General features: G+C 33.1%; 2 protein-coding genes across 11 annotated transcripts in view; one reads left to right on the forward strand and one right to left on the reverse strand.

Annotated features, from left to right (window-relative positions):
* Nucleotides 1–3,059, forward strand: part of dia (diaphanous) — a 50,030-nt gene extending 46,971 nt beyond the window's left edge. For all 10 annotated transcript variants that reach the window (XR_008406069.2, XM_053766143.1, XM_053766141.2 and 7 more), the window contains one exon: nt 242–3,059. Coding sequence is in view for 9 of the 10 variants with exons in the window: in XM_053766143.1 (XP_053622118.1) it covers nt 242–263 (22 nt within the window). In the remaining variant the exon portion in view is untranslated. The remainder of the gene's footprint in view (nt 1–241) is intronic.
* A 3,172-nt stretch (nt 3,060–6,231) lies between these two features.
* nau (nautilus) lies at nt 6,232–20,962 on the reverse strand. The gene is made up of 4 exons (XM_053766151.2): nt 20,644–20,962; nt 14,790–14,921; nt 7,987–8,086; nt 6,232–7,010 (listed from the first exon to the last, which is right to left on the reverse strand). Exons 1-4 carry the CDS (start codon nt 20,881–20,883, stop codon nt 6,925–6,927), a joined length of 558 nt encoding a protein of 185 aa, XP_053622126.1. The 5' UTR covers nt 20,884–20,962; the 3' UTR covers nt 6,232–6,924.
* Between the last annotated feature and the right edge of the window lie 1,547 nt (nt 20,963–22,509).

Consider the following 22,509-nt stretch of genomic DNA (forward strand, 5'->3'; position numbering starts at 1 on the left):
TGGCAACACTGAGTATTTATCAACCAACCGCCACGGTGTTGCAATGGTGAAAAAATGTAATGCTTTATGCATATGCAATTTTTCGCCAAATTTTCAAATACGTTTTCTATTCTTTACAGACAGACTGTCCTTCCATCAGACACTCTTCTTGAAAATTTTAATTACATACTCTCGAAGCTACAAACTACAAGCATTTCTATTTTAGGACATTAGTAAAATTAATATAAATTATTTTTTGCAGCGAGCTTCTGGGCAACGCGTGATGAAGCTAAGCTCATATCAAGTGATATTAGTATTGTAAAATATATTAGTTATAAGATTTTAACATTGTTTTATTATATACTTCGTATTAGAAGTCAATTTTGTAGGTCAATTGCAAAATATACTTCTGAAACTGACTCTTGTATGAGCAGCGCGGCTCTTGGCTCTGTCTACCTCGTAAGAGATTAAGATGTGACACTGTTATATAGAATTTGTTAAATTAACATTTCGGCGGACACAAGACTATTATGTATATATATGCTATTTATTATTATAGCTATGATAATAACGGTCTGTCTAATTTTCTGATAAAATATCAGATTATAATCTGACAGATAAACTAACTGCTAGATAAATCTGTCATAAGTGATTAAACAGTTAGCTCTGTCAAACATATGTGATACACAATTTTTAACATTATTTGTTCGATAAATCGACAAATAATTTATCAGATATTTTATCAGCAAGTGGTGATACAGGCTTTAAAACTTTTGTCTCGTCGAGTGTCCACTAAAGTCTTAACATTTTTGAAGTTTTTTTTTTTAATACTGAAAAGGTTTAATGATAAATTTTATGTCATTTCAAAAGTATAGTCTTGCTATGATCTTGACTCAAATCCATACTTAATGCTTCCCAAAATCATTGATTTTTAGAATATTAGCTTAAATATAAACGTTATACTATAGTATAATGTTCTCATTCCATAAAATTATGGATTTTCCATCAATAATGCGCTTAATATTATCGTATGGTATATAATACATTAAATAATTTACGGTTGCTCGCAATATGCCTTATGTACTGATTATGTATTTGTATATAATGATTATATATTATGTAGTTTTTTATTGATATCCCGAAGGCCGTGGATTCGTCGAACTGATTAATAAAATTTGACGTTTTTGTCAATTAAAATTGTGTACAATATTCCTTATTGAACGTTAAGATACTAAAGTATGTTTCCAGCATAGAAGAAACTCATTCAAAGCTAATTAATCTAGAATAAAATTTATATCAATTTGTTTTTATTGATTTGATTGAATGAAAGGTTTTCAAGAAAGTGACAGAAATTATCGGGTCATTGAAACAAACTTTAGTTAAATATAAGTTGAGGAATATGATATCATCAACATTTGTTTTTGAGAAATTGTATGTCTAAACAGACTGTCTATTTTAAAATGCGAATGTATTGTCATATTTTTTCATAGCAAAAAATATGACATAAAACTATATGCCGTTTACATCACAATACCAAAAACTCGTGTAATAAATTCTATATTATCTTGTATAACCCCAGTAATACGGACTGAATTTACAGCTTTATTTGATTGATTAATACAGACATTTTCGATGCAATATTTATAGTCCAAAATGTTAACTGCACTTTAATATGAAATCGCGTTCGTCCGAATCTATAGTTATGATTTTCAGCCGAAACAGATCATTGAGTACCTTTTTTGCAAACAAAATAACAAAATAATGTTGTCTTAACAAAACGCTAGTTTTGTGTCGCACGCATCATTGAGATGGCTCAAAAAGTTCTCATTTAAATAAATGCTGATTTATAACTTGGATAAAATACTTGAGTTTAAAACGATGTATTTGCAATAATAATGGTCAGATTTTAATTTTTAAAATGTTAAATTTTATTCTTATCTATGCTTTAAAAAAGGTATAATTAACAACTTTATAGTTTTTTTTTTTATTTTAAAATATTTTAATATGTTCACCAGTTACTTAGAACGAAAATACGCCTGGCTTTTTTACAGTACTTAGAGTAAAAACACGCGAAGCGCGTTTTCAGCTGTCAATGTGTAAATGCGTATTCGCAACGGATATTTTTAACAAGGCTCCATTTTATAAAGACATTGAAGTTGTTTTGTATATAATGTACTATTTACGGTAATTAATAAAATAATATATTGGAACTATCAAAATTTAATACTGATGATTACATAATAGATCATTCAAACTTGCTGTATCGATTTATATTCGGTTTTGATTGTTATATAATGTTTTATGGTCGATTTAATTGATCATATACGTTGCTTCCAGATATACTTAAAAAAAAAATAAAGACTTGACAAAATAGCTAATAATTTGTAAAATATTTTGTTAAATACAGTCGGAAAACTGAACACTTGTTAGTTTGGAAATAGTTCCGGTATATGTTTTTTAACACTAATTTAATGGACAGACAGACAGAAAATATATAGTTATTAAATATAGGTAATTCGATGTCGCCTGGCGAATCTTTCTATTTGAATTTAAAAATGATAGGGTTATGTGTCTCGCGCGTATTTAGTATATATAACAACCTTTATCACATTATATCTTACAAACAGCTAGACGATTTTCTATATATAATACAGTTTGAATCTAGACCGCCCAAGTAATTTCAGATAGAAAAACAAGATGGCTTCTATGAGATGTTTATTATTTGAAGAGAAAAAAAAAGCTTCGTGATTTTATATTGTTCAGATGTCTGTAGGAATTACTCTGATATAAGATATGGATTTAAGCTCAAACATGTCGGCGTTTGGTTTACGCCTGGCTTTTTGGGACTAAATATTGGGACTAAACCAATCTATGTCTAATACTGACTATCAGTTGTAAAAATGTAGTAATTCTTTGCCCTCTCTCGTTAGTATCGAATAATGTGTAATGTAATTTTTTTAATTGTTTAAATATTAGTTTTATATACACCTCACGCTGTCGCGAGGTAGTTTAACGTTTACATGTAAATATATTTTTGTAAAATGTTGCATTTTCAATCGATTAAAATGTTTTTTTTTTAATATTATGTTTTTTTTTATTATCTTTTTTTCTAATAGACCAATACGTTGATAGTTTGAAAATATAACTTGCTTTCTTAGAGTGACAGATTGCCTAAATGCAACGTATAATACAGATGGCGTTAAAATCTGTGTTTCACAAGTGTTGTATTAAGGTTAACTGGACAACCTCATCACGCAGATTCATTTAGAGTTTAGTGGTCTCTGTCATAATATTACAATTATGATTTTGTGTAAGTGTTTAAATAGAGCCCTAATGTTATAAAATTTTCCGACGGGTCGATTCAATTATGACTCATAATCCAAATCAATAAATTAATAAAACAATAGAAATATTTTTTCCTGTACATTGAATAAATTTACATAAAAATAAAATTAGGCGATAGAGCCACAGCAACGGAGTAAGAATTTGAAAAAAAATCTGTATGTCTGTCTGTTTGTACACGCTAATCTTCGAAACTACTGGACGGATTTGAATGAAACTTTTTTGTTATATAGCTATTAAGCCTGGGCAACCTATAGGGTATAAATGATTTTGAATACTGGGATACCTGATGGAGAACTATGATGGTACAGCAAAACTAGAGGAAATATTGAAATGACGCCTTCAAAAGTTATTCAGCCTGATGAGCATTTTCTGTTGAGATATAAAAATCGAAGATCTGGAACACCTGATGTAGACCCATGATGGTGCAGCTAAACTGGAATACAGAAATGACGACTTAACAAAACTTGTTCAGTCTGATGAGCATTTTCTGTTGAGGTATAAGAGTCGAAGATCTGGAACACCTGAAGAAGTGTCATAACAGTTCAGCTAAACTATAGAAAATATACTTTTTCAGTCTGATTAGCGTCTTCTGTATGTATAGGTATCGTTACATTTGTCTGTACAATTAAATTTCTTTATTTTGACTCCTTACCAAAAATTGTTCGGCCACGCGAAAGAAGTCGCAGGCATCAGCTAGTTATAAATATCGAAGCGTGTTTGTTTGTCCTTCTTTCACGTCACAAATCAGAAAGAATCAATGTGCTTTTATTGTGGAGATAGTTGGAAGGGTGTGGAGTGGCAGGCTATTTTAGCTTTGGCTTTTTGCCGCAGGCGGAGTCGCGGGCAACATCTAATTATAATATATAATAATAATAAATACATAATAACGTGACCTCGTGGCCTCTACGGAAACAATTTTTTTTTCCGTAACGAATCCCTATGTCCTTCTCACACTTAAATTCAATATTTAAATTTACGTATAAGAACAATTTTTAAGATGAGTTTTTAGAACGTGAAGTGACGAGATAAATAGACTTAGTTAGGATTAGGGTACGATGCATACTATGGCTATAACCCATCATATCGAGTGTGTTATTGCTAATACTGGTGTCAGGTTTTATTCAAGTCGCCTAAAGGCATCTGACATGACTTACGACTACCTACCGCCATCTATTGTCAGGTATCGCATACACACTAGTGAACTAAACTGTCCACCAGTGTGCAGGTTTCCTCACGATGTTTTCCTTCACCGGAAGCATGTGGTGGTCGATGAAAACTACTATACATGAGTCTGATTGGTATACAAACACATATGGCACGAGTAAGATACGAACCAGAGATCTTTCGATCCACAGGCGGGAGTCTTGACCATATTCTTTTATCTATGGTCTTAACCATTACACCAGCACCGCTTCATTCAAACCCAGACCGCTGGTTCTAACATATTAATCATCTTTATTTCTATATGCAATTTGATAGCCAAAAATAAAGCAGGTGGCGCCAGAGCTGTCCGAATTAATGGTTTTGCAAAATATATTGCAAATGAACGGCCGAATGGATTTGGCAGCGAGGGCTAGGCGTGCCCGCTATTCATGATGTTGGAAGCTATATTCGATCTCCACGTGTGATAGAACTAGATACACAAGCATAACTATGCTATATGTTTTAGGTATGTAAGTAAAATATTTGATTCAGGGAAAATATAAAGTATCTTTTAGGGATTTTTTAAAATAAATCGTTGAAATGGTATCGACACACCAGAAGTTTAAAATATTCGATCTACACGTGGAAAAGATAAACACACCCGTTTTTAAGTAATTAGTAAAATAAGGGGAGCAAATGAATTGTTCCACTTAAACACCTGGCTAAATCACCTAGGTTGTTAGATCAGTGGGAATATTGTTATTTTCCTTTTTTTATTCTTTTTTGGTGTACTTAAAATACCTGATGCCAAGTGTCATAAGTCGACTTGAAATTTTATTAAAATGATTCCACTTGAAGCACCCACATAGTAAATTAGGCGCTTAACTCCATAACTTATTTTACTTGAAGATGGGCGTCTACTATTTACAAGCCTTTTATTTTCATCTATTCCGATATTTAATCACATCTTGCAAGTTCACCTTCCTCAGTTTGTTCTACACGGTAGAATAGTTCCAGGTCGCTTCAGTTTCAATGTTCTCCACGAGGGAACTTTTCAACATTTACGACAACGACATGACGACTGACGACATTCTTGAAAAAATCTCATTTATGTTGTCTTTATATTGAACTATTTATCATACACTACAAAAATTGTTATTCTTATTTGAAGCCTAACTAACCTAACCTAAAAGTTAATTATGCCACATTTACCCGTATGCAAAAAATCAATTATGCCAAAGAACAATAGAACAGTCTAAATTACGCTAATAAAGGGACCGAATAAGTATATCGAAAACGCTATAAAACAGAAAGGTTTTTTACGCTCGTGCGAATAAGGCTTTATTACACATATGTTTACATTTTAACTGCACTATTTCAGGGCTGTCCTATTCATGACAATGACTCGGCAGCTGCGGCGAGGCGTGGCTTGTGATAGTGCCAAGGAACGCCCATTCCCCATTTGTAATTATCTTGGACCACCTAATGCCTGTAGCTTCGCCCGTGTTATCCTGTTCGACGGTCGTTAGCTTTGTCTATTCCTAAATTCCTGTTTTCGCCTGTAATGCTCAGAATCTTGGAGTTTGTTTAAAAACACAACTCTTTGGGAATGAACTCAACTACTGATGCCTATCAAAGTTCCTGTTGTCTGGTACGATATCCATAGGAGGATTATTAATTGATCCAATTCGGAACCTATATATTTTCACTATTTACAAATATATTTTGCAATTTAAAATGGAATTAAAAATAAAACGAACAAGACAGCATTAAATATTTGTTTATTCATATACATGATTGATATGCATTCTGAATATATAACTGTTTAATAAATAAACTGTCTCTTTAGATTACTGATTTTCTACTTATCATGTAATTAGTTGATATTTACAGAACTTATAGCCATATAGGTACCACTTTGAATAACAAAGAGCACATATAAATTAAATAAATAAGTCCCTAATAATAATTATTGGGTAATATATTTATATATTTTTGAGCAACATCGACCACAAATAAATTGGTACCTACAATTTCTATAATACATTAATTTACATTCTTTATAAAATACATTCTTCACTGATTTTGTTCAAAGTCATTTTACAATTTACAAGTAAGACCAAGATCAATTTTGATCACCACTTTTTCTATAAGTGTTACTTGACACAATTCACTATTCTCCAAGTGGTGAAAAATGTCAAAAAATACAATTTGATATGGAGCTTGTGTGACGGTGATATCAATTTAAATATCATGTTTGATTATTTAAATACCTTTATACATTGTTATTTTGTACACAGTCTAATAGCCAATTAGATGCTAAATAACATGTGTACACCCTCGGCTTTATCTTCACTTATTTAATACAAAATCGGGCATAGCTATGCCTGTCTCACATCCCTCGTTATACAATCCTACACTTCTAATGTTTGAAGTATCTGTAAATGTTGATTTTTGTCAAGGATTAGTATCCTTCACTGCTAAAGCTTGTACTATACATCGCAACCTTGCTAGACTGTTGACACCACAACCGGAGGACTCGTCTGAAAGAAAAAAAAAAACTATGTGTTTCACAAGTTTTTCTACTAAGTAAGCAGGTAGGTTTTTTATTTATTTAAAAGTATGCAAAAAGTATAAAGGCGGACTTTAGCGCGCTCCCTGCTCACTAGCGCCACCGTCACAAAAAATTCCACAGGAAACTAATAAATAACTGAAATCTGCACTAAATAAAGGTTTGAATTTTAATTTGTTTTTTTTTTAGGTTAACTATTATAGTTTTGCATCATACAAAATGAAGTCACAATTTGCAACAATGATTTTGGTGGACACACAGATATATGAACATTCAATGTAATGTTGATCTGTTTGTTGGACACCGTTTTGTTTTGCGGCAACTGTGTCCAATGGAAAACTACAATGCATTTTATAATTGAACGCTATAATACTTATAAGTACCTACCTGTCTATTAAAATCCTGGACATATAATAGAGCATAAGATCTAGTCGCGATCCAGTCTACCTTGTCAATTCGAACATCTATATTAAGATATTATTATAAAGAAGTAAGCGTTTGTGACTTTATATGTTTGAGTCGGGGAATCTCCGAAACTGCCGAACCGATTTCAAAAATTCTTTCACCATTAGAAAGATATATTATCCAAGATTGCTATAGGCTATATTTTATCTTCCCACGGGGGCGAAGCCCGGGCAACATCTAAATCCAATAAAAACACTTGACATTAAGCAATTATAGGCATAGTGCGATGTGTATATTATATTTGAAGTTTCCAAAAAGCTGGCATGTGCTTACCGACTGCTTTTTATTATTAGAAAGTGAAACAAGTGCAATATAGCAGGCATCGTGACACAAAATCTATGTAGTTGTAAAGCTTCTAAACACTATTATGTTAACATTACGAGTATTTTTTTTACTTTTCGCTATAAAAACATGATGCTGGCGCACACATAGCGTCACACACACACACACACACACACACACACACATCGTCGAAAACTTACTATTAAAAAATGGTTTCTCTTTTTCCACTTTAGCTTCTCTCAAGTCTTGTCTCGTCGCCACCGGAGACTCCATGTAGTTCTTGCACGTCTCTGATTCTAACTGTCGACAAAATAAAGTGTGATCACTACATGGTACACAACATCAACAACGTCTAAGCTTTCTACTTTTAAACCACGCAATTGGATTTTGATACAGTTTTGATGTTTAGACGGGATATTTTTTATTTACAAAGGTTTATAGACCTGGCGTACAACTTTTATAGAACGATTCTAATGCAACTCAGTTCAATTTAGGCACCTAAAATGAATCGCATTCATACTAAAAATTAAGTCGATGGTACGAATTTGCGATGCAGTTCAGTTTAAGTCGTAAAGTGGATCGCGGTAAAAGATAATGGTAAGACCCCAATACTCGGGCTGACTTTATGGCAGCTTCTGATGAAGCCGTCGAAGTGACTGGGTTTAGGCAAGAGAACATATTCAATGGAGTGTTTGTATTGTCGTCGACACGCAAAGAAACTATATTTGCATTTTTAGGTTTAACAATTATTTTTTCTTTCTTATCGAATGTGTCCTGATACTGCAGGGAATTAGATCTCTATTCATTTAAGTAGGATTGCAATTGAATCTTGATCGTTCATATTAAAGTATCAAAAAGCTCGGGTTATAACCCACGTTGTAAGCACTGGTCATAGCTAAAAAAATCAGTTTGTTTTGCAAAATTTATTTCAAGCTTTTTAGGAAATAGTTTCATATCGTTCATAGTAGATTAGGTATTATTATTAATTATTATTTCTAGTTAAATTTCATAGACGTAAATATTATACAAAATTGCTAGGCGTTTACATTAAAAATATATATGGTTAACAGACAAGCCGATACAGTAACAAAATTATTATGTGGTTAGGTAATGCCGTGAAAAATAAAGTAATTGCCAAAAAAGGCGCAAGTCATCGGAGAAGATTTTCATGTGAATGATTTTGATTTTGCCTTAAATTTCTCCGTGCCTAATGACTTACATTGGGTGGCATTCATTAGACGAATTTTTTATCAGAAAAATTTAACTTAAGATATTTTTTTGATGACAGAAAATTTCTTAGCTTGGTATCCTAAACCAATCGATAGTGCAGAAAATTCAGAATCCGTATATATATATACCTAAAAATAATTAATTGAAGACAATTTGTTACAGTGTTTATAATTTTTTAATCTGTGAAATCAGATAAGTCGCTAGTCAGTTTCCGCCAGTCGCGTCTAGCAATTAAAATAATCCTTCTATTTCTGTGCGCACGTGGAGCGATAAATAATGGCGACGCGGATTAATGTGGCTTTAACATCGCGACATGGCCCAGTAGGGCTGCTCTACTCAAATACCAATAAAAATATATGACGACTAATGAATGTAACCAAATGTGATGCTACTGGCATTAGGTACTCGTACATAGTAAAGCACAAAGTCGCTTCCCTCTGTCTGGGCCTATTTGTATGCTTAGATCTTTAAAACTACGCAACGGATTTTTATGCGAGTTTTTTAATATATAGAGTGATTCAAGAGGAAGGTTTGTATGTATAAAATATGTATAATATTGCACCCGTGCGAAGCTTGGGCGGATCGCTAGTGAGATATAAGATTTTTATAAAACTTAGTGGCCATGAAAAATATGACGAAGTATAGCTTTCTCTGTCTACAAATTCTACTCGATACTCCAAAATATAAGGTTATTTAAAAATGACGGGCTCGCGTAGCCAAATGAGATAGCACATTTCCATACAACTCCCCGGTCCAGCTCACAAGAACCGGCAGAATGGAGTTGTAAAACCGTGCACACGATAAGATTCTTCTCATACTATTATATCTCGTACTTTTCTAGTAAACAATTCTTTCTTATTTATTTATGTTTTAAAACATAAACTTACAAATATGAAGCTAAGTACAAAGATACTACTTATTTCTATAGAAATTTCTTTCCGTTTCTTTTTCTTGCTTTTTCTTTTTTTGTGTGAGCGAAACGAATTACATAACAAATGTTTGCGGAGGTCTGTTGAGGCCTAAGCTATATAGGCGACTCCGATTAAGTATTTATATTAAAACAATAAGTGAATCTTTTTATAAAGTAACTAACTAATATATTTTATTGTTAATTCTATTTTGTTGTTAAAATGTTCATATATCTTTGTTAGAATAAAAGTTTTAGAATTTTATTTATCTAAGCAATCTGTGACAACCCTATCAGTTTGATCTCCACGACATGTCGCCGCGGGTTGCCCACTCGTCGTTTTGTCCATCCACTGGAGCCGCATCTGATTGTGCCTATTAATATTGACAATGTTTATAATACACGAAATGGAACCATTTTCTCTGAAGACATTTTTTTCTTTTTGATCCATGCTCAAGGCAAACTGAGTTTTATATGTGAAGGAATTTTACATTTAAAAACATATAAAATAGATTAATTACATTACTGGTATACGAGTTAGATGAAAGCGCATGTATTTTGTAATCATTCTTGTATTAAGTAATTCTAATTTATGTAAATACATAAATACAAAAAATATATAAAGCGGATAGACATGATTTTCATACAAACTTTCACTATTGTAGTAATTTAGGGGTTGATTTTGAAAAAAAAACACTAATAATATTGACAATGTTTATAATAACCTATGTAACCTTATATAACCCTAGGTAACCTATGTCTTCTACTACATGCATGTATTTTACTTCGTGAAAGCGGAACAGACAGACTATTGCGTTTATATTATATCATCATCATCAATACATATAATAAAATTGAAGAAAGGCCAAATTTGTACATTGAATATTTTTTTTAATTCCTAATGAATTAATATACTTACTTACTGATATAGATGACGAAAATATAATTTTGGAAATTTTTGTCTGTCTGTCTGTCTCTACTGGAATCTACTGGATCGATTTGCTTGAAATTTGATATGTAAGGTACCTTATATATCGGGTTAACATCTTAGATACGTTTCATCCCGGTATATGGTCAGGTTTCCGTAGGATAATTGAAAAACTAATTATGAATAAAATATACCTCGGAATCCCGGGTTAACATCTTATAGACATTTCATCCCGGAAAATGAGGAGGGTCCTGTAGGAAAATTAAAATAACAATCCACGGAGCCGATTTACTTTAAAAATTTGTAGAAAGGTGTAAACAGAATATAAATATTTTTTTTTTATCGATGAAAGTCTGACATAGATATAATTAGAAGGTTTAATTAGAATTAATTTCAAAAAAGGTATCAAACCTTTTTTCAAATTAATATTGTTATATTTTAAAACGCGCTATGGTTTCGCTCAGACAAAATGATATAAATATTTAATAAAAAAAATTACCGAGATTTTACTATGAAATTCACACGGGCAAAGCCGCGGGCAAAAGCTAGTCATTAATAATGTTATACTCGTACCCCCCCATCGTAGACAGCTTTACTCATTCTTTTCATTCACTCATGCATCAATACATCACTAATGTTTCAATCATTCAAGCATTCACTCATTCACTTGTACACATTTCGTGTATTCATTATTATCATACCTCTAAAACTGCTTTTGTTTTTGTCTGCTTACACTCCCCTATCTACTGCACTTGCAAACATTAGATTAAATCAGAGCGAGAGAGACCGGCGACCCGTAACACAGGATCTTCGGAACCTAGAACGGGCATCAGATCTCCACAATAACTGTGTTAACAACAACTGTGTTACAACTGTTAATTTAATGTTAATTTTGTACTTTTGTGGAGAAAAATAAATACATATTATTATTATTATCATTTTTATGCTCGGTCTCTGTTTATAATAGACCGGTATACTGCAATACACGGGCCTAAGCCAAGTGTATAACAGGAAGGTCGTTAATTGTATTTACGGCAGGATGTAATTTTGAGGTTATAGGTACTGTTGCGTTGGAATCTATGCAGCTGGTGGATGTAAGTGAGGAATAATGTCCGTCTGTCTGTAAGAACTTTCTCACTATTCGGCACATATTTAATATAGCTGCCTTCTGATATATTTAAGAATAGATTTAAGGTTTTTAAAGATTGGTGTAGCTGTTTCGGTATGACCAGTCGTAGAAAGAACTATAGGGTCTATTGTAACCTTTTCAAGGTGCCAGATTCTACTTATTTCATCCTTCAATTCTCTGTATTTGGTTAGTTTTTCTGATATTGTGTTCTGGAGGTTATGAGTATTCGGGATAGTGATATCTATTAAATAAGCGGTTTTAGCAATCTTATTTACTAACGTTAATCCGGTCTATTGAAGTGGATAGTGCGGTCTGTTAATATGGCTCTATCAAAATATAATTTTGTGGTCTGGTTTTCCAGAACAGTTTCAGGAATGTATTTATAATAAGGCTGTATGGATTGTATGAAATTGTATTGTAGAGCAAGAGATGATATTGGCAACTTAGTCATGCCTGTGTTTATAATCAGTCTGGGCTATTGCTTTACATGCGTCTGTTATATGTTGGATAGTTTCTGGTGAGCTATTGCATTTTCTACAATTGTATGAAAGCAAAGTTTTTATTATATATTTTTGATAATTCCTGGTTTCTATTATAATAATAAAACAACACAAAATCACATTTAAAAAGTAAAATGTGTGAGAGTGGATAAAAAATCGATGATCAAAACCAACCTTATTCACAAATAAATTAACAAACAAACGTACCTATTGTTCCAATAAATTATGTGTTTATTTATATATGTTTATGTAATATGGCGTCTCGTACATAGGTATATGTTTCTACTATGTTCACATGTTAAATAAATATTATAATATAACAGTCTTAGAATATACCACTCCACATCCTCCGACTCAATTAAATTAAATTATAATAATATTAATAGCCATGAGGAATACGAATGTAAGGATTATTTTTATTATTGTACTACTTACACGTGATCTCACAACAATTTGTAAGTTCATATTAACGTCAATTAACATCCATATTGCGTATCAAATGTCGCCGCGTCTATTCCCGCCAGTGAGATGTGTTGATAGTATGAAACTATATGGCTTTCTGAGAAAGACAAATAAACTTGATACCCCTCTCTCATTTTCGCGTATTCATGCTTGCATACGGGGCTGTGAAGCCGCGCAGCCGGTGTTAATTTAAAAATAAATAGATTAAAATTTTGAAAGATTCAGCTGTGACTTTACATTTGCCTGTCTGACGCTAACCCTCTTTGGGAATACTATTGTTGGCTATCATATATATATATATATATATATATATATATATATATATGTGACCATCAGTCGACTCGTGCGACATCCACCAGAGTATAAGTAGTGATGATATTAGTGGTCCCATTCCACACTTTAACAATGTTGAAAGGAACCGTTTTTCGGCTAAACACATTTCACACAATTTAAACAAACATTTTTGACGACCTCGGTGGCGTAGTGGTAAAGTGTTTGCCTGTGAACCAAGAGGTCCTGGGTTCGATCCCCGGTCGGGTCATGATGGAAAATGATCTTTTTCTGATTGGCCCGGGTCTTGGATGTTTATCTATATACATGTATTTATATAAAATATAGTATCGTTGAGTTAGTATCCCATAACACAAGTCTCGAACTTACTTTGGGGCCAGCTCAATCTGTGTGATTTAAAAAAAAAACAATCTCATAATTATAGAAAATCCGAAAACAGAAGCCGAAAAGCAGATCAGATATTTGCTATGCAGATTTTAATCACGTGTGTTCAGCAAGAGAGAGAAATTGACTGTCAAAACTAGGTCTATACTTACATAAAAGGTGTAAAATAATATAGGTATTTTAACTCAGAATAGAATATAAAAATATCTCAATGGAGTACGCTACAAGCTATAAGCTACGCCGTAGCTATTTGTGTAGGCCCAAGCTTTATCAGTTTGATGATGATTCTGAAAGATCTCTCTTCCTCTTTTTAAACCTTTAATTGACCGAGCGAGGTTTACATTCCCCTTGGGGAAAAAATATTTTTTTTGTATGTGTGTTTGTAACGCGATAACTTTCGAACCGTTGGCCTGATTTTGATGAAATTTAAAAGGTACTTATATAGGATCTGTCAATAGAATTTTTATGTTCGTGGAGCAACACTGCGAACAACTAGTATTATAAATTCGAAAGTAAGTTTGTTTGTTTGTTAACTTTCCACGCTCTTTGAAATTTTGCATACAAATAGTATGAAGTATGGAGAAGGACATAGGGTACCTTTCATCCCGGAAAAATAACTGTTACCGTGGGAAATTATCACGGGCGAAGCCTCGGGCAACAGCTAGTACAATTATGTTTCTGATATGATATCCTAACAAATCCTCACTGCATTACATTTAGCAATACGATTTTAATAAATTATCGACTAGAGCGCAGGTTTGTAAGGAAACCTGCGCTCTTCGATGTTTTCCTTCACCGGAAGCAAATGGTGGTCGATGAAAACTACTATACATGAGTCAGATTGGTATACAAACTCAAGGATACTAATCTGGGACCTATAGGTTCACAGGCATCTTAACCATCAGACCAACATCGCTTAACGGTGCGCAAGAGTTAAAGACGTGTTTTTGTAATTTTTGTAAAATTGTTTTATTTTTTTATAAATTCAATTTATTTATTCAGAAATTAGACCTTCACAGGCGCTTTTTCACGCCAAATTTTATATCATATGTAGAAATTTCTCAAACAGCTACAAACTACTAGCACTTCGGTACGACAACTGCTGAGAAGAAATGCTAAAAATTATCAATGTGATTATAATAGTATATTCATTGATAACTATAAATGTTTACCACAGCAGCAGCTCTCAAGGCAGCCTGTAACCTCTCTATGTGCTGTATTGCAGCTCTCAGTATCTCCAGCTTTGGGAGGCGTCCGCTGCCTGCGCGTGCGCGGATTCTTAGTTCCTCAAACGCTGCGTTTACCTGCCGAGAAGATAAATCTCAAATTAACTAGGAGTAGAAGAAAGTATTGAATAGGTGTGTAAATGATCGTCACCGCGACGCGTATCTATATATATTTACATACAATTTTAGGACATAATTTAACATGGCATATTTTTGTTTATCCTAATGATATTTACGTAACAGCTTACGCGTATAATTTTGAAATATATAATATTTCATAGCTTTTGCCCGCGCCTTCGCCCGCGTTTAATCCTGTCTGCACGTAACTGATTAATGTAAATATCTCTGGTTCTAAGCAATATATCGCGATGAAACTTATACAGATTTTAAATTAGCCCATCCGATATATAACTGAGAAAACCATATCAAATTCCGTGCAGTTGCTTTTACGTTTTACGCGTACAAACATACCTAGCCCACCTACAGATTTATTATATGTATAGTAGATAAGTAGATTAGATATAAATCACTTGTCGTTATAATATTTGAAACTCGCTCGCTTTTGTGTTGGTCACAAGGCAACTACCTAACAAACCCAACCTACCATTTCTACAGATTAAATAATATGCGTAAAGTAACCAGAACAGAGTTGTGTGCCAAACAAAACAGTATGCCAAAGTACATGCTTAGGACATGCGAGATTAATCATACAAAAATAATTTATCTCGTATAAATTTATTTATTTGTATAATAATGATTGGTGTTAACCACTATGTTCCCGCTTTCGCGTGTGGTTACCGCCTTAAAATATAATTTTTAAATTAACAGCTAGATACTAATCTAGATCTACGTAGTTTAAGATTTTATTTAACAACATTTACCACTGAACATTTTATCTAATAATACCTATGTATATAATAACTGTGTTTTCTCGCTCACCAAAAAAAAAAATGTTTGTTTTAACTCTTGAATTCTTTCGACTGCTACAAATAAAACATCAAATATAAAGATCAATTATAATTAACAAATTACTCACGCCCGCCGTCACAACATGTAAAATATAAATAAAACTTTATTTCGTTCATTATAATATAAAATTCTTTGCTGGACTCGTGTTTAATGATCCGTTTCTAATAAGCGAAGTGTATAAAAGCTAAGGGCGGCGTGTTGGCTCGTAATGCAGATGTTTCATAAGTATTTTTTGTCGTCAAAACATCTTTTAATAATTTCAACTATAATTTTTAGTATAAGTTTAATTTAGTTAGTTTTTTTTATTTAAGTACTTTTATTATTTCTAGACGAAGTATTAGAGTTTTATATTTGTAATAAGTTGAGTAATTAGTTTTAAAATAGGTATTTTGCTTTGTAAATTACAATTAGGCACACTTCATTTTTAAGTAGCTCGTTAGAAAATTTGTTAATTAGTCATTAATCTTAGGTATTTTGTGTACAACGCTTTATTTGAAAGAACAAAAACATTCTGCAGGATTTTTAAATGATTTTTGTGGCATTGTTTTTATAGAATTAATCAAATCAATATGTTTATAAAATTTGCATAAAAATTACAAATATCGTGTCATAATATAATATATTCCTATTGAATAGGAGCTTACTATTGACACTCCAATCCGTTCGCGCCCTAAGCAGACACAAAGACAGCGTTTTTGACAGATTTACAACACGACAATCACAATATTTAACGGCAGTACAAAACGGCTTGGAATAAAAATAAAATGTTGCCAGTGTTGTAAATTCCGGTTTATGTGTTATTAAGATGTCGTATATTCGAGTCTTTATTGAGTGCGCTCGGCTATTTTGGTGTGTGGGGCTGATTAGGCATTAGTGGCTTGGCATTATATAGTGTTGCGAATATGTTTTTTTTTTACTTGGACAAGAGGCGAAGGCGTGAAGTTTTTATAGACGTTAAATTGTTAAAAAAGGAAATCCTTTTTTCGATGCTTTTAGTATGATAGATGTCTCTGATTCCGGAAGTGTTAAAGTTACAATTAACAAGTTTTTTTTTTAAGAAAACAGTAAATGGTTAATAGTTTAGTACATGTAAAAGTAAAATAATTAGAATGTAATCTATAATATCACGGAAAATACATTATTACAAAGAATAAACAATATATTTTCTAGCTATGTATGTCCCACTGCATGGCAAAAGCATCCCACAAACTATACAACTATTTAAATACAATTATTAGATAGATTAGGAAATACAATTCTCAGATTCTGAACTACTAATTTTTTTGAATATGCGAAAAAAGGATATTCGAAGGTCAAAAGCGACTTTTGAATTTTCGAACCAGAGTTGTTTATCGGTATTTAAGTTTATATATATATATATATGTGTATATATTTAAGTATAACCGCGAAAAAACAAGAGGGACATTTTTACCTATAAATCTTCTACTTTAGCAGTAACTCAAAAAGTAAAAGTAAATTGGTAGTTTGGTCACCCGAACTTCCTATTGTGTATATTTGGTCATGTAATAAACAATTGTTTATGTAAAAAAAAAGTAATTTTATTTCACAAAGTAAAAGGGGAAAGGTAGGGAACAATTATATAAAATAAAAGGTTTACAAAAATATGGGCCCAGGAGGACGCTAGACTGACATCGGCGATTATAGTTAAAATTTAAGTAAATTAGTGAGGTTAAAATGAAGGCCGGCAGGCGTTGGACGGTCCCAGCTCTGCAGGTTACCTATTGGCTGTTCTAGCCTAACTGGTGACCGATATCCTCTCCAGATGGTAATTTTAATAAAGTAGCACTCAACAGAGGATGAGGATTCGGAAGATAAATTCTTGAGGCCCGTGCTTGTGCCCGTACTTTGCACCCTGAATCAATTAGAAAACAGAAGGTATTACAATTTGGAACCAAAAATTATAAGTTGGTTTTGTCGGGGAGTTTCTCAAGTTAAAAATTAATTATTATGTGGTAAAATTTCATATTAAGTTTTGGAATTATTTAATTATATAAGCATGATAATAAATGGAATTATTTTAGAAAAGCGTTGGTTTTAAATGACAAAATTGTTTATATTTTTATGTTATTTTTTAGAAAGCGCTCTCTTTTTGGAAATAATGCCCTGAATTAGCGCAAGTGATCCGACCCGCATTTAAAATGAAACGCGCCGTCAATCTGTATAGTATTTAAAGTGCCTTTTTGCCGGTCTCGCGGGGCCGCGCGTCGCTACAAATTACACGGCGCATCACTAGTTCTAGGGTTGCCAGCTTTAAACATCAAAAAAAATTGACACTAAATCGCCGTCGTCGTGCGGTAAAGTTCCCAGAAGACTGGCGACATTTCCTCTTTGTATGGCCAAACTCAAACGTTGGCCAAAATAGTCACCAGCCCTTGGGTCCCCGGAGACATCGACCAGGCGTGCGGAAATTTCTTTGTAAAGGGTTTTTGCATCCGCACCCCAAGGTCCCATGCAGGGTCTCTACAGCAAAAGGCTAAGTTAAAGTAGGCTTTATCTATTTTATGAAATACAGGGTTAGTTTTTATAAGTCGTTATTACAGAAGTTGTTTCCGGCGCTGAATCATAGCATTGTGGCTAAACACCGTTTATTCCGCTTTCTTTTACCTATTATGTTTCTGTGACAACCCTGCGCGTGCGCCACACATGGTAGCGATTTAAGCTGCCGTCTACATTCACATCGATAACCATCGTCTCGCGAAGAGCTTCCGTTTGTCACAGCTCCATCAAAAAGTGCTCAGTATTTTTAGTTACATTTACTTTGTTTTAGATATTGAAATGAAGATTTTTTTTTAAATATCACTAACAAAAATCCAAACATTTTTGTCAGTGATATTACATGATACATACGTACGTATGCTTAATTGAAATAATCGCGGGATTGGAGCGCGCGCAGATTAGATACATGTTTCTGTTTTTCATTTCTGTTTCTATTTTTTTAATCCTGACAATTCTAAATTTTCCATGTCATTGGCAGAGAGCTAAATTGACATGTCTGAAAAAACCCTAGCATCTGGGAACCCTTCCTGTATTAGGCTAGCAAGATTCATTTCATTCATTAAATTTTTAATAACTGTTTAATTAATCCTTCCTATTAATATTATAAATGGGAAAGTTTGTGTGTATGTATGTTTGTTATTCTTTCACGCAAAATGTACTGGACCAATTGTTATGAAAATTGTTAACACAGATAGAATTTAACCTGGAATAACACATAGAGTAATTCCTAGCGCCTATTCCCGAAATTCCTAGCGCAGCTAGAACCTAAAATAAAGAGAAATTATAATAATCTTCTATCATGACCGTGATTGACCCTAGCGCGTCGTAGAGGTCTAGTCGTAGGTTGCTCTGGGTCGTACGTAGGCTTCGTAGACATTCGTAGCGGCCTACGACACTTCTACGAAAGTGGACAAGTAAGAAGTACTTAGTTGGCCAGATAATTATTGTGTTCCTCGTGATTTTATTAAATGAGGTAACATTATCTATTGTTCTATTTTTAAATTTTATACTGGCCATAATGGCAAAATTACTTCTTTACAAGTCAAATCAGATACTTTTTTATTTCTGTCAAAAATAAGAACTAGATTGTACGACACAAAGTCGCTGGCCGCTGTTTGTCTGTCGCTATGTATGATATAGATCTTTACAACTGATATTGGTGCTGGTTTTTTTAAAATAGATAGAGTGATTCAAGAACAAGTTTATTATATTTTTACCGGGACGAAGCAGAGACGGGCCGTTAGTCCTTAAATCCTTATTATATATATTATAAATCAAAGTCATCTGTCTCTAACTTAATTACCTTTCACAGGTATTGCAAATAAAGTAATCTTCAAAATCGATCTAGAAATTCTGTATTCAAGAAAAGAAATCTTGTGTCGATTTTGTACCACCCTGTATTTTTTATTTACGTTTCTCCCAAAAACTACATAAAGGATTCCAAAGCGACATTCCCTACTGGTCTCTCGAGAATCCCTTGATCCCAAAGACGTGACAGAACGACGGACAAACACCTATTTATATATACGGAGGAATTAAAGAGTTAACGGCTTCGGTTAGTTTAGTTAATGAGGGATCAATCGAAGAATCGTTACTAGAGATAGTACGCGTGTATAAAATAAAATGAATATAATAATTAAACACGATAATCAAATGTCACTTTCATTGTACAATTTTATTTAAAGTGACATTTTTATTTTTTTTTGTTCTTTATATAGTGTCATTGAAACGCTATTTGACTTCAACATTTGTGACGTCACTTGTGCCAACTGTCATACAGAGGGAAATACTGTTATAAACGAAAGCACTTTTCGCAGATTTTTTATATCTTACGTTACTAAGTTTTTAGCATTAGGGGCTATGACGCATCGAAGCCCGAGGTCAACTTATAATATAATGTTAAATGAAGGTTTGGTTGTGATGTTACCTGTTGCCGACCCTCCTTGGGAATGCTATAGTTGCCTATCAGCTGCCTGGGCTTTGTGTCTGGGGGTTAGTAGGTATTATTGAAGTCCCACATAATGCACGTTTTATTTTATTTACTGAGCAATACTTAACGTAGGTATATTTTTATTAGGACCTAGTTGGGTACACGGTTTATGAATCCTTACGTAAGGCTAGCTTAGTAACATTTTATTAGTAGTTGTTACATTTTTAATACACATTAAAAATTCACGCACAATGGCGACCAGAAACTAAGAAAACTTTAATTTGCCGGCGAAAGCCGAAAACTAAATGAAAAATTCAAAAAAAGAACGACGGATAGAAGCGCGCCTCAAGTTCCAGATTAAAAATTAATACAGTTCGAACCTACTTTTCTCAACCGCCGCCGTTCCCGTAGTGTTGCCGCTTTCCGCCGATCGACGGCTGCCGTTTTCCGCTTACATGCTTTGCAGGCCCAAGCGAGGCATCTCCTACTTGGCCCCAATACATGTTGCACGTGATCCTCCTTGTCAACATGATCATTATTATTCAGAATCTCATTTTTCACTTGGCAACACTGATCCTTCTTTTGAAAATCGAAGTCTTTGTATTCATAATCGTAAAAACTCATTTCGGAAATTTAATGCAATTTTTTTTATTCGAGCGCTTCCCGCCGCGGCACTGGTGACACTGTCTTACAGCCGAGGGTGTTACGAGAAATATTCAGCTATTAATAACCCGACTAGTCCGCCTAATGCTGAGAGAAGCCAATTTATTACTGTTTAGATTGAAATTGATGCTGGCAATAATTTTCCTTTGAATTTGTTACGTTGAAAGCTCGCGGACGTTTTTATTCCTTAGCTCGTTTTCGTGTTGTGGATCGATTTTTAATGTACCGTTTTATTTCTAATATATATATATGGAGTGACGTGTGAAGAGATCACAAAACACCATTAGTTAAATAAAACATTATTTTTATGCTAAATACTGGCTAACAAGATGAGTTACGAAAGAACATTTTAAAAACTCAAATTTAAATATTTGTTTTCATATTTGGAATATTGTTTTTCAAATAGACGTTCTCAATTCAATCTCAGTTGAATCTCAAATCAACGGAAAGCGTTCAATAAAAACTGCCAATGTAAACAAACATATACATTTTCCAAAAAGATATGTAAACACGGTCAATCGAATGAGTGCCGGGTCAGTTTTCGAGATCTTTCCACTTCCCACCCCTGACAATCATCATTACGTCGCACCCTTGTCAGAATTTTATGGCTGGTGTGGCCAGACTTTCAGTTTCTGTGGGACAAGTACCATCTAATGCGACTTAGACCACAGATAAATGATATCTAACCAAAGTTACATAATAAAGCATCAGTGATTTTTATATACCTTCTTCGGTATAAAATTTTAAAAAAAGTTTATAGTAACTACTAAGTACACAGGTTTTTTTGACATTATTATATCCATTCCCGCTGTAAATAAGGATAAGGAAACTATTTGTCGAAAATATCTATAGAAAATAGCGAAAAATACAAAATTTAAACATTTTGCCCAAAAATTGAAAAAAAAATTAACCTATCGAACATAAAAGTCGAAAGTGTTTTGTTTTTTTTTTAAGTTTTGTTATAAAAATGTATACCTATTTGGTGATGTTTAAATTTTTTTAAATACTATATAATCTGTTACTATATAACTAATTATTATATAATCTGTGCCATATTTTTTCTTCGTTCCCGTACCAAAGTACTTACCTTACATGCCATTAGCCTCCACCGAAATATTGCCTAGAAAACGTTCAAGTGCGAGTGTACATGTGCATTCGAAGTGTTCCGTATTAAATTTGTGCTGTACGGTCATATAATTTAAATGGAAACTATTTTACTTTTGAGAAACCTGCATAAAAAATTATCATACTACCAGTATCTACAGTCGATTGCATATCATGTCAAGTCATAGACGTTAATGCGGCAGCCATAGCGACGATTTTGCAATGAATTTGGGTAGATTGATGTGCTGTAGACTGTTCCTTACCTATACAGATATTTTTTAAATAATATTTGTCACACATTTTAAGTAATTTTTATAAAAATTCTTTCCAATTTCTTTGAATTTATTGATTTCCAAAGATACAATTCCTGCGCAGTCACAGAATTGATAAATACCTACACAGACAAACGAGGTCCAGTTTTTACCTTTTAAGCACTTAGGTACCCTAAAAACCGTTTCGCTAAATTGCCCCGAATTTCCATAA

This window comes from Plodia interpunctella, chromosome 28 (genome assembly GCF_027563975.2).
Source record: "Plodia interpunctella isolate USDA-ARS_2022_Savannah chromosome 28, ilPloInte3.2, whole genome shotgun sequence".
Lineage (NCBI taxonomy): Eukaryota > Metazoa > Arthropoda > Insecta > Lepidoptera > Pyralidae > Plodia > Plodia interpunctella.